Here is a 16,689-nt window from a genome sequence, read left to right on the forward strand (position 1 = left end):
ATAATCACCGAATCACCAGAAGGAGTTGGACGTTTTAGGCTGAGTGCCATCAGGTACCGAACACCAGTAGTGCAAAGAATAAAGTATTTTAAGTATTCTTTTGAAAGGCGTCTGTGTTTTCTGTCATAACGTCTGCTGTCTTTTCCATGTGCACGGGCCGCATTCCACTTATTTCCCTGAGTATTAATGGGAAGAATGTGGGACGGTAACTGATAATGAGGCTTATTATGACTGACGGCACCGTCAATCGACAAAGGAGATAGTTTTACGTGTGCTTACAGGCTCAGCATCAGACGTGGCTCTGCTGACGCGTCCTCGTGCACTTTGTTTTCTCTGCTCTGAATCAGCTGGTTGAAAGGTCGACTGCTGTACTGTTGTGTCGTTTTTCATAAGTGCTGCTACATTACGCAAATAACACAGCTTGTACACAAAAATCAGGTGATTTCACAAAAACTTTTCAGCCCAAACTCCACTTATACAAAATACACAAGGTCCTTGTGGACCTCATGCTAAGATTTACCAAACTTTTTTTCCACAGTTAAATTTTGAACCGTCATCCTCAAAAATCATGTGACTTAAGAGGTAAACCTGTCATCACCAGGTCGCAGCAGATGCTGTCAGAACGTCACAGTTTGATCAAAGGAAGAGAAAATGAACGCATCCTGAATTCTGTACGCCATGAAAGCCTTTAAGTGAAGCGTCAGAGGTGACTGACGTGCCGTCACTCCTCCACTTGTTACCACATCTCGTCTGAACTCAGACAGGAACTTCTTGACGGGGTGGAGCTGCTCTGACAGATGAACTTCTGTGTCTGTGGCCTTCTCTTTCACAAACGTCTGATTCTAGACTTCACTGGAACTTCTTCACAGCACTCCTTAAGATCTGATTCCCGAGTTTGATGTGACTCGTGTTCCTGATTTCCTTTTACGACTCTTGAACCTGGTTCTGACTCCAGGTTCGTAGGATTGGGTGATGTATGTCCAACCAGCCAGCCCTGGTAGATTGTTGGGCTGTCTCCAGGTGCACCAGCAAACCCAGGTGGTACACAGGTGTAATCACCTTTTCCCAAACTGGACACACAAACCTCTCAAGAACAACTTTTGGGTTTCCAGAGTGTGAAAAGTCCTCCTGACTGACAACTGAAGACATGACAATTAAAACTCATTGAGCTGTTGGTGAACATACTGCAGACTGGACGGGTGTAAAGAAACCTCGCCAAAAAAAAAATAAAGGCCAGCCACTGGATTTTTGACCACCTGTCCACACATAACGTCTTCTAACTGATCCATAAAGCATCAGTAAACGTCTGTTAACATTAATAAACCCTTTAGCTGCAGCTGACAAACCCCACAAGCTCACAGACTCGAGATTCAACACATTTCTACTTTCAGAAACTTTCAGAAATACTTCTGGTGTATAAACATTATATTAAATACATAAAAGCTGCTCAGGTCTGCTTCTTTTGTCAACTCTTGAAACTGACCAGTGTGTCCATTCACCTGAAAAAAAAGTTTTTTTGTTTTTTTTTTTACTTAGGTAGCAATGCCACAGTGTAGAAATACTAAAGTAAAACTGCATTTAAATATTTCGGTAAAAATACAAAAGTATTACCGTCAAAATCTACCTAATGTACCAAAAGTAAAAATACTCATGATGCAGAACATCAGGCTTTATTTTATTATTGGATTCTGATCATTGATGTGTGTTCAGTCCTGCAGCTCATTTTAATGACGTCATATTTAATGGATCGAATACTTTAACCTAAAATAATACAATTTATTCACTGGTTATATTTTATAATATTAATCCAAATCTATAAAATAACAAAAAAAAACTTCAATACAGTGAAGTAAAAAGTACAAAATTTGCCTCTGAGTTACTCACATAAAGTACTTAGAAAAGTACCCGTCTGGAGCAGTGTGTGTGTACATTTACCTGTCCTATCCATTCATCCATTCATCCATTCATCCCTCAGTAACCTGCAGTCATTGTGGTCGTTTGTGATTTATGACGCATCTGTCTGATCATAGGCGGAGTTCCCGTGAATACTATTATGGTCTGGCAGGAGGAAGTTGTTGTCAGTGCTTTCAGCGCAGCAGTCACAGTCTTAACAGGACAAACCCATCAGCAGTTTCGCTGTAGGCATTCCGAGGATTCCCAGCGCTCCATCCTCTCTACCTGTCCAACAGGTGTATCCGGCTGTCTCCGCTGACGCGCTCTGAGGCAGAGGAGGCGAAGGCGGCACTGCGCGGCGGCCATTCATGGTCATCTATGGGTGAGTGTCTGCGGAAAGCTTGTCCATGTCTGGAGGCTCTATGGCAGAGGATTTTCAGCGACAAGAAGGCTTCTTCTGGAGAAGGAGGAGCGCGCGGTGGCAGCGGAGGAGAAGGAGACGGCGGCGCTGAGGAGAGACCACCGACGGCGAGTCCTCCGGCGCAGGACAGGCCGTCCGAGAGCGGCGCCGTGTACACGGCGCTGTGGCCCTTTGAATCCCGGCACAAGGATGAGCTGTCGTTCCAGGAGGGGGACCTGTTCAGTGTCATCCGCCGCAACGGGGACTGGTGGAGCGCGCGGAGGATCGATAAGAACGGGCGCGTCCTGGACACCGGGATCGTGCCCAGTAACTACCTGGTCAGGGCCGAATCCCTGGAGATGCAACCGTGAGTGTTGAGCTGCGACAGCTCGTTTCTAATTTCCTGCACACCTGAAGTTATCAGTCAGAACACCTGAACTCTGAGACATTCATGGCAGCGTGAAGCACAGTGTCAAGTGTGGACATACACAAAGGGGTGGACAAAATAACAGAGACAGGGCCTAAACCAGCCTCAGTCCTGACAGTTTAAGCCAAAGCTTGTTACAAACTTTACAGGTGTGATGAGTCACTGAAGTATTACATGTGTTCGGCTTTAAACTCTGCTCTGCTTCCACCTCCAGCCACAGGAGTCAGTTTGGGATAGGTCTATTTCCTGGCTTTGAAACACATGCACATCTCGCTTGCTGCCTGTGAAATCTCTATTTTACTACAACCTTTCGAGCTGAGTCAGCGCCTCTACACCTGATTATAAACTGTTATATGAAGTGATGAGCTGAATCAAACAGCTTCAGGCTGAACCAGTGTTTTACAGCAGAGGTCTGCATGCAAACTATGAGAAGCAGAACTTGTGGAAATGTGGAAACTTTTGTGGAAGCCAGTGTTCAACACCGTCACTGACAGTACAGGGCGACTGGTTGGACTTTGTGGCATGTTGACACAAATGACAACAGAATCACTAATAAATAAGACTTCTTTGATTCAACGAGTCCTCTGGATTCCAGCTTGCATACACTTACCAAACCGATCTTTTAAGCAATAAATGTTGGCCTGTTTTTTCAAATTTCATCAGTAGGGCAGCGAGACCTGATGTGAGCAATAGCATCCTCTAGGTATGTCAAGTATGTCCATCATCACTTCTCTCGTCCTCACACCGTTTAGGTTTTCATGCAGTGTGTTTGGATATTTGATTGAAAATCAGATTATTTCACTTCTCTGCATCACTTCAGTGACACTGTGACAAACCGCCGTCTGCGGCGTCACGTCTGCGTCTCAGCAGTGATGAAAACTGGGACGCCGACACTGCGACAGTCGGCTTCACCACTTCTTCTTTTGTCTCTTTCCCCTTCTGTCTGTTTATTGCTGCATCAGAATGGGAAGTGTGTACCGTGTGGTTATTCCCACACGTCAGGTGCTGCAGAGCTGGAACTAATCATAGAGTTGGTGGAGCTTTTGAGTGATTCTAATCAGAAATAAATGACAAAGAAAAGTTGCAAACACGTGTAAAAACACAGGCTCAGGCACATTAGATGCTGCTTCACAGTGATTTTTCTTTGTCATGCACCATAAATAGAGTAAATTTCCAGATCTAGAATAATATTCCAAGGACAAACTATCTCAGATCATTATGTCAAGTTTGAAACCACGCAGCCACTTCCTAATAATTACCTTCTGGCTTTCTGTCCATCCAGATGGTTTTTTGGGACAATGAACCGCTTTGAGGCCCAAAGCCACCTGCTGGGACCAGGAAATGACCAGGGAGCTTTCCTCATCCGACAAAGTGAGAAGGACAACGTTGGATACGTTCTATCAGGCAAGACGAGAAGGAGGGTGGCGATGGAGGAAGAGTGAGGAGGGCGAGAGCGTTACAGCGTCAGCGGGTTAAGATGAAGTGAGGAGGGAGTTTCACTTCTCTTCAGAAACAGTGTAGGATGTATTCAGAGAGGTGGAAAACACGCTAAAAGGGCAACAGTCGGCCTCAATGCAGTAGTTTTTGAGAAGGCCGCTCAGCTGACAAGGAAACCAAGACCCTGCGAAACACAATGAAAGGCTGTCTCACTGGAGAACATCACACCTCACTCGACCTCGATGATGCTCACAGTAACCATCAGCTTGTTTTTCCACTCTCACTATAAGAATAAACATTTTAAACTGTTTGAATGTCTCAAACAACGCCGGGAACTCAGAATGGCGAATAAACAGGGGCGTGCTGACCCAGCCGAAAGACTCCGTAAAAACCCCAGAAGCTAACCGAAGTCCATGTGGGCTCCGTCTAAACTGATCAGCACTGACTGAGCCCGAACAAGCTGTAGCTTCATAGATAAACCAGAATTTTGGCGACACTATCAGGTTTACTCCTTATCTTCCTTTCTGTTCTCTTCAAGCTCATATCGTTCTAGCTTCATGCGTCTGTTTTGCCACGTCACTGATGAACAGATTATTTCAGCTCAGCTGGTGTCCTGGGAGACAGCGAGGACACCAAAAGACACAGCTTATTGTTTTTGTGGAGGAAACTTGCATGAATCCCGCTCTCATATCTGTAAGACGAATATGAAGCCACAGCCTGCAGGTGGTTAGCTTAGCTTAGCTAAGCTTAGCTCCACCTGCCTGCATCTCTAAAGCGTGCTCATTCCTCCCATGAACAGTCTGAGGGCATTTACCTGCTGCCCTTTCAAAGAGCAGCAGCACAAGCGGAACCACAGAAAATGTCAGTATTTATGTTTTCCATCATTTCAGGCGTCTTACTAATCTGCACCTTTCAACATGACCTACAACAGTGGCTTCCAGCGAGGGGCGCTCAGTGAGAGTCATCCCACAGGTCTGCTGAAGACCAGGATGTACGGGACCAAGCCAAAAACTGCCTGTCAGCAGTTCATCCAGAGTGTCACGATAACAGCAACAGATTACTGATTCAAAGCATTTATGGTGACTAATAAACAACATGCGATACGCTGAAGTATTACCTGGTTAGACGGCTCTACATTTCTGTTATGCATTAGTCAGACTGGCTATGGTGGCCAGGCTAACAACCACCACTTTAAAGTTAGTCTGGACTTAGCCTGGTTTGTTTTCTAATCTAGCCTAATATAATCTGGGGGTTGTTTCTGACAGATATCGTGAATTAATGTGGTGAATGCAGTAACTGACTGAGACGATCGCCAAAGACACAGAAAACAAGCTGAGATAAAGCGAAAATGTCATTTAAAGTTTGTTTTGATGGGAAGTTGAATGTTAGATGTGGGAGAACGTGTGAGGAGGCTCGTCTGCTGCGTTCACTGCCTCAGACTGAGATGACATCGACTCTGATGTCTGATGGGGAAAAACATACATGACAAACATTTCTCGTTCGTCCAGTTTGGGCTTCCTGACATTTTTAGTTACAGCTTTACAAAATAAAAAGATGATGGACTGATTTGGCGTCGTATTCCTGCAGACGCCCCAGTGTCTTAACTCAACGGCCTGATCTTTACGTTTCACCTCTTAAACACGTAAAAAGCTGTTTCTGAGTTTGTGTGTGAATCTCTCTGCAGTGAGGACGAGCAACGGGGTGAAGCACTTTAAGGTCCTCCAAGGAAACGAGGGTCATTTTTACGTGGAGCCCAGCCACCACTTCAGCTCTCTGATCGACCTGGTGGAGCATTACGGCGCCAACAGCCTGAACAACACATGCATGCTGGGAAACTCCTGCAGGAGGGTAGGACAGGCTGCGTGGTGTCTGTCTCTCTGCTTCTTCAATTGTTTGTTCCTCTTATTTCTGTTCATGTGAAAACAAGAAGTGTGGACATGAAAATATTTCTGTCAAACACGGATTTCACTAAACCCTGAGACACACACGTTCATGTGCTTCCTTGTATTCGGAGACGCATTATGATGCTGTGACCTTTTTGGGCCTGAACACAGTATTTCTTTTATATCTTATTAACTTTTCCTACTAAACGTATTTCAGTAGAACAGACACGTCACTCACTAATGACTGACTGAGGCAGAACTAGGAAATAAGGCAATAAATCAGCAAACATGCACACAATGGGAGGACGCATCAGTCACTGGAAATGATGGTGGACATTTTAATACCACACTTCCCTCTGTGTGCATACAGGTACCTGAAAACTGACGTGAAAAACCGAACTTATCCTTCAGGCTATTAAAATGTTCTTTATCAAAACAGGATCTGGCCAAAATTCTCCACTTCCAGTTTCTGAACTGTGAAGATTTGCTCAGTTTCTTTGTCTTATGTGACAGTAACCTGAATGTCTTTGAGTTTGGGACTGTCTTGTTTCGTCCTTGGACTTAATGCAAACATGTTTCACTATATTCTGTCATTTTATGCAGTGAAACACACATGCATGATATCCATTTAACTCTAAATAATGAGACTGTGTGCTGTCTTTGTCCACGTGTGTTTCCTCCATCAGAAAAAGCCCAACACTCCAGATCTGAATCATTTCACTGTGGATGAGTGGGAGCTCCCCAAAGAGGAGTTCACCCTGGAGGAGGAGCTGGGCAGCGGCTACTTCGCTGACGTCTTCCAGGGACGCTGGAAAAACCTCATTAAAGTCGCCATCAAGATCCTCAAAAGCGGTATTTCTTCATCTCTGCTGATCAATGAACACGAGCTGAACAAGAGTTTCGACCAGCGAGGTCGTCCTGTTACTGCGTATTTAGGCTTCGTGCACAAGTGTGTTGACAGCAGGCTTCATCGACACGAGGGACAAAAATCAGGACACTTTGTGATCCACGGGTGGTCATGTGACATCCATTTCACTTCCTGTTTTGATGCAAGTTTGCCTGATCGACGGCCAAACAAGTGCCCGAGCCAGAAAATTAACCGCCAAATATTTGGATAATTGATGAATCTTTTAAGTATTTTAGGCATTTTGTGGTTCCAACTTCTCCAACGTGTGAATGTATTTCCTGTTTTATATAACTGTAAGCTGAATATCTTTGGGCTTTGGACAAAAACAAACAATTTGAAGACATAATTCTGATATTTTCTACACTTAGAAAGAGAACAGATTCATGAATTATGAAGGTAATTATTGGCTTCAGACCTCTGATATTGGGAGTTTTTGCACGAAGCATCTGGCAGGTGTCACATATTTCTGGCAAACAGGAACTTCATACATGCTTTAACACTGGCCATGCCCCGCCCATTCACGTCATCGGAGGTTTCTATTGGTTTAACAGGCTCGCTGCACATTCATAAGCACTGCTGTAAGTGAGTTAGCCAAGAGGCTGTTTTCCCTCTGAACAGGTGTTAGGAAGTCACCTGCTCCACCTGCTGCCATCTGGCTGACCTGAACTCCTCATTAACAACTGAGCGAGGAAAGAAAGAAACTTTTATCTTAGAGAGGGGGCGTGGCCGACCCCATCGCCAGGTGTGACGCGACAGGTTGATAAAAAGACACGACATGCTCAGTGAGAACGGACAGCAGCCCACAGAGTGTTTGAACCCCCACAGGAACCTGCTCACATGCTGACGGCGCTTCCATTCATTTGCTTACGTTTGTTAGCATGTTGCTAATTTTATTACATGATCTGATCGGCCTGTTAACGGGGGAAAGATGGCTTCCATCAATTTTTGTGATTGTTGGCCAGCTTATATAAGTAGCTGCGTTAAATGATGTAACTCAACCATCAGTTACACCAACAACAGCAAGGAGGCTGCTACGTCCGTGAATGACCTTTAGTGACCTGCAGGTGGAGACACCCAGTGGACATGAGGTGAACTGCGCCTCAGTATGAGGCTGTGAAAGCGCTGTAATCGTTTGTGTGGTCGAGATTGAGACAGACTCAGGTCAAGTCGACCACTTTGATTCCTGGCGTTTCAGCGTTATTGAGTCGGGCGGGAGACATGAACGAATGCGATCGAACCATCTATGCTGTAGCGTTTCATTCACTCAGTCATCCAGCGCTTGGGGAATATTCCTCCATCCTCTTCCTCTTTCTGCTGCTTTAGAAGCTCTTAAAACTCCTCCTCACTACTCCTAACAGTGTTTCCTGTGTAGCTCCCTGAAGGGCTGAGACGCTTCGTGATTAACTTTTATCTTTACCAGGATCGAGTCTGAAAATGTCATTATTCCAAGAATTCTCCTTATTCTTTCATTGCTAAGAGCAACTCTTAGCCAGTAATCTTCATGGATGTGGCCTCTGTTCTGGGACCCTGGGGGAATCAGCTCAGATCTGTGATAATTCACCGGAGGGCTTGAAATACAGCAGGGTTTGATACGAGCCTGTTTCTAAAAAAGTTAAAGCTGGGACACACCTAAATGTCTACACATAAGCTCTCATGACGTTGTGCTGACTGTGTTTTTGTGCCAAACTGATAAACACCTGAGAGCTGCCCTGCACAGCTACAGTCCTAAAACCAGTCAGAAAGCAGCTTATTCATCATTTAACAACACAAAAGATGTTGTGTGGAAGTGAATGTCCTTCAGCAGCTGTTTCTCCTGCGTACAGTGTTTGTGCAAAGCTACAAGAAATCACACCTGGACCAATCATATGAAGCGAAATGTCAGAAATCCCGCTAAAGGAAATCTTTCAAAGCCTGACTCTTGAATAGTAAACTGTACTGTGTGCTGCTCAGCAGAAAGACAAATGTGCATTGTTGACATGTTCGGCCAGAAACTGGGTGTGATCTAGCAGGTGAAGACAGAATCAGAACGTCAAGAGTAATTCACAGATTAATCATGATAACGCCCACTGATCATTGTTACTGTATGTGTGGAGCTGAGGTGACACACAGTTGCACAACCTTCAGTGAAATTCTTCTCTCGGTTGAGCAGAACGTCATCTTTTTGGCAGGAAGTGTGCGCTAACGCTAATCTCTGTCTCGCTATTGTTCACAACAGTCACAATATGTTGTTGTCACCCAGAAAGTCCCGTAGAAAGTAAAGGGAGTGCAGGTCGTGGGAGCAGTCAGGTGAGCTGTTTCAGAAGCAGGAAGTCAGAGGTTCATGGATCTCCATGGATTATCCAAGTGTCCAACCTCACTGCAGAACAGCCAACCGGAGCTCCAAGTTTTCCTTTTTCTTCTGCTTCGTAGTAGAATTATGCAAAAAGTACGTAAGTACAAGATAAATAAAACTGCAGAGTCCGCTCAGCTTTAGACTAAGAGAACTGCAAAGATCCTCATCGGCAGCAGGCAAAGACGTTTCCCTCGTGTGCCCGGCAGCGTACTGGTACTTCATGTAAAAGGGTGCTAACTTTGCACAGTTGCCACAGTTAGCGTGAATGAATCAAAAACAGACATACATCACGGTGCTGCATGAGCATTTCTGCTCTACACTTCTGTAAAATCTCATCTTCTAGAGTGTTACTTTATCCACATTTGACCTATTTGTGAAGCACAGCAGTCAGTATTTCTGCAAGTCTGTCATATTTGTTAAATCATCAAATTTCAAAGTGGTTTCCTTGTTTTCCTTCTCTTCGTTTCCTCTTTTGTCCCTCTTCCTCTTTTTCACCTCCTGGTTTCTTTCATTCTTCCTTTCAATCCTCTCCGTCTCCGTCCGTCTCTCTCAGACTCGGAGTTGAACCATCGTGAATTTCAGAGGGAGGTTCAGATCCTGAAGAGTCTCCGGCACCGTCACCTCATCTCTCTGTTTGCTGTCTGCACGGCCTCGACGCCGTACTGGATCATCACCGAGCTGATGGAGAAAGGCAGCCTGCTCAGCTTCCTCAGAAGTAAACCTCAGTGTGTTCACGGCTCTGTGCCGCAGGGTTAGGTCAAGGTCAGAGGGACAGACCTCTGGTCTGCAGCTGGTTCCCTTTTGCCTGTAATGGTGTGATAGTTTAGTTTTGAAGAGGTTTCTCATCATCCAGCAGCCTGAAACTTAGGGAAGCCTGAGTGGCTAATGGCTGTGTTATGACATTAGTCCAGTATTGAGTGAGCCATGCAGCCATGTGTGTTTCTAATGTATGTCCACTAAAAGGGTTTGTTTTTGCCACCGACAGGCTGAGAGTGTTATCCTAAGTGTCAACATGGTGGAAAAGATCCTTTCTGTTTAAACAGAAACAGCTGCTGTATCGCCCGTCCAAGCCACCAGACTCCATTCACAAAAACACTAATTTTAACATAGTGACGCACACGTCATTCAAACTCGACAGACACAAAATAAAACTCCCAAAAACCTTCTTGGTTTCAACGATCATCACCAACTCTGGTTTGGTCATAATAAACACTTATTTTAGTGGATTAGACAGGAAAATGCCAGAAGAGGAGCAAGAGAGCGATTATTTCCACTGGACATTCAGACCAGATAGATTTAAAGATACTGGACTTAGAGGGTTAGGGTTAGGGTTAGGGTTCAGATTCTCAGTGCCGATGTTGTTCTGTTTCAGGTCCAGAAGGGCAGAATCAAGACACTGTGTCACTAGTTGACATGGGCGCCCAGGTGGCTGATGGGATGGCGTACTTGGAGGAGAAGAACAGCATCCACAGAGATCTGGCAGCTCGGAACGTCCTGGTGGGAGAAGACAACATCTGTAAGGTGGCCGACTTTGGACTGGCCAGAGTGATCAAGGTGAGAAGGAAGAAACGTTTGTGTGTCTTTGAACTCACATCCAGCCTCTAAGACCAAGACTTCTCCTCCAGGAGCCGTTCTACATCACCGAGGATAAAAAGATTCCCTACAAGTGGAGCGCTCCTGAGGCCATCAGCCACGGGAAGTTCTCCAACAAGTCGGACGTCTGGTCTTTCGGGGTCCTGCTCTATGAGCTGACCACCTATGGGGGCGTTCCTTACCCAGGTTGGTGGAATGACACGTTTTTTGGATTAGATGTGTTTCTTAGCAAACGCACACTGACGCCCACGCAGCATAGTCGTCACACTGATGTGAAACGATGCCTGAATCCAGATTGGGATCTTAAAAGGATTAATCATGCAGCCTTAATGAGAATATTCACCTTCATTTCAAGGTTTAAGGATTCCAATGAAGCTGCACCATCTTGACAGACGCAGAAGTCGAACACTATGCTAAGTAAATATATTTACCCACGTACCTTTGTACATGGACACGTCCACCTTTGAGGTTTAGCAGTGATGTGTGTGGATTTGCAGAATCACAGGACAGGGTTTACAGTATGATCTTCATCCAGAGCCAAACACGAGGGTTTGTTTGTGAGAGCAGTATTAGATCATTTCTCACGTTCACACTCCAGCTTCAGAACATACTGAGACAGCCCCCAGGTGTATCTGCAGGTGTTTTAAAGGAAACAAATGTTTAACCTCTTTTCACCTGTTCTTCACTTCCTCTGTCCACCTGCCTCACTCCATCTCTTGCTCTCCTTCAGCCCTCAGCAACCAGGAAGTGTTCCAGCAGGTCACCAAAGGGTACAGGATGCCAGCTCCGGCCAAATGTCCCAGCTTTCTCTACCAAATCATGCTGACATGTTGGAGCGCCGCGCCGGCCGACCGGCCAGATTTCAAGTCCCTCAAGGTCCAACTGGACAGCAGCTCTTATGAGCTGGAGTAACGGTCCCATGACTCCCTGCAGTTACACTCGCTGCCACACGGGGGCAGCAGAGAGTCACTGCTGGCCTTTTCATCAAAGACTTTGACTGTGACGTCTAAACCTGCAAAGCTTGATGTATTTTGTTGTATTTTACTAAGACGGCTATTGATTATTTTCATTATCAAACAATCTGAAGATTTATTTAGAGGTGAAGCCGTTAAAAAATTAGTTGGTGACTATTTTTACAATCGATTAACCATTTCAGTCATTATGTAAGCAAACATGCTCCGGTTCCAGCTCGTCCTATGTGAGAAGTGTATGTGGATGTATATTTAGTTTTCTGTGAGAGTAAACCCAAATATCTTTGGGTTTTGGTCCACTGATGAGACAAAATTTTAATATGTCAGCTTGGGCTCAAAGAATCTGTGAGTGTTTCCACAGGAGTGACTAACCTCTGCGGTTAGCGTGAGGGTCTGTGTTTTTGGATCGTTCATCGGCCAAGAGTGAACTTTGAAACTGGTGTTTTGAGCCACCGTTGAAGGGAAATTAGATTATCTACGTTTTCATGACAACTCAAGATCAAGATCAGCTGATAGGATCAAAAACCACGAACGGAAGAAGAACAAATGTCACAGAGAGCGCCAACTGTGAACACACGCCTCGGAAAAATTAATTTATATTAAACTATTATGCTTGCTGTTACTGCCTGATGAACTCAGTTCCTGTCTGCAGTACTTCCCTTTGGCCAGCGAGGGGCAGCACACTCACAGTATCTGAAGCTCCATTTGCTTCCTTTTCTAACTGAGAGCAAAGTTTTTAATGGCACAAATCAGCAATAATTCACTTTTCAGTTCTACAGTTCGTACCCTTCCTGTACTTTAACAGATGTTCTTCAGCCTAATCCAGTCGTCTCTTCGCTGCTGTAAACTGGAAGTGCTCCAATAACCTGCAAAACTCATAAACACACGGAGAAGATCAGATCAGCGTGTGATCCACCAGGCTGATTCTGGCTGACACGAGGAAGAAAGATCATCCAGATTAGATCGAGGTCTAAAAAGCTGCATAACTCTTTTGCATAAATATCTTTTCTGCTTTCTATTAATCATCTCGCAAATCCCCAAATTCATCTTGCGACATCTCGTGGTGGGTCCCAATGCTCAGGTTAAGAGCCACGGCCACGGACGACCTCCGGACTACAACAAACACACACAGGATTTTGGAAAACAGGCAAAATGCAGAAGTCAGCAGGTGAAGTGAGGGACTGAAGGAAACAGTTTGTCCCCTCGATCAGTCACAGAGTCCTGGGATGTTTTCTTGGTTACCAGGGATTCAAAAGTGTATCAAAGCCATAAAGCAAATCAATAAATGTAGTGATGTCACCCACAGAAAAAACGTAAACTAATTCATTCATTATATCTGAACAGATCCTGATCCCGGGGTCCTTTTTGTTTGCAGTTCTTTTAAATGTTGTTCGTCTACATTGCTGATGAAATACCTGGTAAGACCTCTGGACCTCACTGCTGTCCACACACTGCTGTCCACTCACTGCTGTCCACACACTGCTGTCCACACACTGCTGTCCGCACACTGCTGTCCACACACTGCTGTCCCACTCACACACCTGATGGCCGATCAAAGCGCCAGCTTCACCCAAACAACTACTGCTGAGCTGAATCACAGGAATGGAGCTTTTCCATAGATTTAACGCGACACTGCTCAAAGAACTACACTTCCCAGAGTGCACCAGCAGCAGCAAACCAGCTACTCATTACCTGATCAGTCCCTGTCACTGATTGGAGCACCTGAGAAGGAATGGAGATCCTCAGGCATTCACACAAACAGAAGTTCAGAGAGAAGAAGCAACAAGTTCACTCATGGGTTCAGTCCAAAGACGCCAAAGGTCGGTGAAATATTTCATTTACTGTCATGTAGTTTGAGATGCTGCTTCATGTGTTCATGTTCACCTGCTGTGTGAGTTGGCTGGTTAAGGAACACACTGCAGCACTGACTTCACTGGCTTTTCATGAATGAGTTTGAACAACATGATATTTCATTTGGAGTTTGATAAAAATGAAAAGTATAAAATCCAAAAGGATAATACAAAGTTAAAAATGTTCAAATTCTGTTAAATGTTAAAACTCTGCTAAAAATGTGAAAATTCATTAAATTAAATGTTTAAGAGCCGAGCTACAAGCTTGAAGATTTTTTCTTTATTTCCATTTAAAAGGCTTAAGTGGTTAATTAATTTACTGTAATTCATGTAATCATGATGTTGAATTTAAATATTAGCGTTTAATTTAAGATTCATTTAAAAATGTTTCATTAAAAATGTTAACTTTGTTTTCTCTGTCTTTAAAGGTTTACAACCTAATTTACTGTGCTGACCAATCAGCCGACGAAGCCGAACAATCACAGAACAACAGTTGGAAGAAAAAGTAAAGCTGACTGAGTCGGAAATTTGAGTTGTCCTTGTGTCCTCTGGAGTTGAACAAGAGGAGTCACTCTCAGCCCGGTGACCTTCTGCACGCGTGCACAGTCAGTGATCAGTGATGTTATCAGTCAACATCTACTGTGATACTAACGTATATGTGCATGTGTGTGTTAAAGGACGAGGTCCCAGCCATAAATCTGCATAAATGACTGTAATTTAACCATTTAAAACACCCTCAAACGAGGACGCGTCACACACACACCTTCAACCCGACGGCACAGAGGATCTGAACCATCAGCACAGATCCAAGGTGGACGCCACACACACACACACACACACACACACACACACACATACACACCCACAAGCTCCCTGAATCGTTCCGTGATGATGCAGCATTTTCAGCCACATACACACGTACAGAACACCTGAAACCAAATGTGGGCCAGTACTTCAGAAGTGTCACACAGTCAGTGAAGCCTCTGCCAGGACAGACCGGTGCATGAAACTGTATATCTGTGGGAATGTGTGTGTGTGTGTGTGTGTGTGTGTGTGTGTGCTGGTAAGCTATATGTGACTCCCTGTCTTCCTGTCCTGCAGTGTCACGTTGCCCAGTTCGCCCCTCTGAATGGAGGACGCTCAGACGCTCTGACTCGTCGCCGGTGGATCCAGTGACCTCGACAGGAAAACCCTGACTCATCTGGTCTCCAAACTATGAACCAGAAACAGGTCAAGAGCCTGAGTGATGTTAAAGGGACAGCTGCCGCGGTGAGACCGGCTGGACGTGCGGTCATAGAGACGAAGAGGGTGAGTCATGCTGGACTTGGAAACAGCTGGTTTTGGAAACAGCTAGGCTTATCGAAACCTTGTTGGAACAGCAAACAAAGACGCTAACGAGGCCGAGATTCAAGATTCGCGCTAACACACAGCAAAACATTGGTTGATTAAAATCTGTTTTTTTGAGTCAAAGTAATCCATCCTGGACTTGAAGCACAAAAGACTTCTGTGTGCTGAATGCAGTCACTTATCAAAATACACACTGATCATCTCAGTTTGTCTGTTTTTTAAGTGATGCTTGAAATGTTGTCTGTCCCACATTCAGCTTGTGATCATGAGCTGCAGCTACAGCTTTCATACCACCCGATGTGTCTGGGTTCAAGGCCTGAACCCGCTCACCCTGAGACAGCTGCTGGCGCCGCAGCACAGCACATAACACTACATCTGAGTGATGTGCTGAGAGGAAAATGCAGCCACAGACAGAATTGATGAGATGTTCAGACATACAGAACGTGACGCTAACTGCTCAAACTGTGAATATGGCCCATTAACATGTCATATGTTCATATGGAGCTTTGTTGTTGTCTGGTCTGTCTCTAACACGCCTCACTGGGTTAATATTCTAACCAATAAATACAATATAAGATGTGGGTTTGGGAGCTGAAAAGGTTTTTCTTATGTCAAGAACAGCTGATGTCTGTAACCACATCAAAAAACAGTTCCTGTGAAAACTGTTGAGAGCTCTCCACCAGTTTTAAGGTTGATTTCTGGTCATTTCTGGTTTAAATTACACATCACAATTCAAACTGACCATGAAAGTGCCACAAAGGACAGAAGACACCTTCCAGAACGAGTGCGACTCAGAGGTGAAACATGAAATGGAAACAAACACGCTGAGAGAAACCTGCTCTTCCTGTTTCCCAGCTCATCATGTTCTCATCACTATATCACAAACGGTACCACGAACAAAGGAACATGTATGATCTTTTCTAAAACAATTCACATGCTGTTCAACTGCAGCCGTGCCAAAGACAAAGAAGGTTAAAAATAAATCACGTGACTATGGAACGTTTGACTTTTTCCTTGAGACATGCTACTAAGAAAGGTGGAAAATATTGGAAAAAATGGAAGTCCTATTTGAACTTGAAATGATTTTTGTTTACGTATATGTTTGTTTGAAGAAATATGACATCTTTCTTTGTATTTCTCCTTTGCACAAGAAGAATGGACTTTTAAGTTGTGAAAGATTAGGAGATACCTGCCCTGGTATGGAACACTCAGAACCTACATTAATCAGAGCGAAGGATCTAAAATCCTCTCGGACTCCAGCTGGCACACACGGACACTAAAGACTCATATATTTTGATAATGAATGTAACCCAGATTCATTCAATCTTTTTTTTCCTGTTACGCATTCCTTTACACCTGTGATGACCCTGTCTGTTTTTTGTGTTGTTTTTGTTGAAAAACTAAATAAAAATAAAGTTTAAAAAATAAATAAATAAATAAAAAAATCACGTGGGATAAATTCCCAGAACACTTAAGAACATATTCAATGCAGCAAACGTCCATAAAGCTGAATCAGACCGGACCTCAGTGGATCAGCTTAAACAGCTTAAATAAATCAAACAGTCCTCTTTGTCACTATCATGAGAATTTGAGACTTGGCTGTTGGCTTAATCACTTGAAATTCGACCTTAAGACTTGAGATTTTGTGA

At 44.3% G+C, this 16,689-nt stretch overlaps 1 protein-coding gene across 1 annotated transcript; it reads left to right on the forward strand.

The window, feature by feature from the left end:
* The first annotated feature begins 2,080 nt into the window (after positions 1-2,080).
* Positions 2,081-13,148, forward strand: ptk6b (PTK6 protein tyrosine kinase 6b). The gene is made up of 8 exons (XM_076741780.1): positions 2,081-2,660; positions 4,003-4,124; positions 5,842-6,005; positions 6,727-6,892; positions 9,833-9,994; positions 10,652-10,833; positions 10,905-11,058; positions 11,603-13,148. Exons 1-8 carry the CDS (start codon positions 2,272-2,274, stop codon positions 11,782-11,784), a joined length of 1,521 nt encoding a protein of 506 aa, XP_076597895.1. The 5' UTR covers positions 2,081-2,271; the 3' UTR covers positions 11,785-13,148.
* Positions 13,149-16,689: the final 3,541 nt, after the last annotated feature.

The sequence above is a fragment of the Chaetodon auriga genome, chromosome 10, assembly GCF_051107435.1.
Source record: "Chaetodon auriga isolate fChaAug3 chromosome 10, fChaAug3.hap1, whole genome shotgun sequence".
In the NCBI taxonomy this organism is placed as follows: Eukaryota; Metazoa; Chordata; class Actinopteri; order Chaetodontiformes; family Chaetodontidae; genus Chaetodon; species Chaetodon auriga.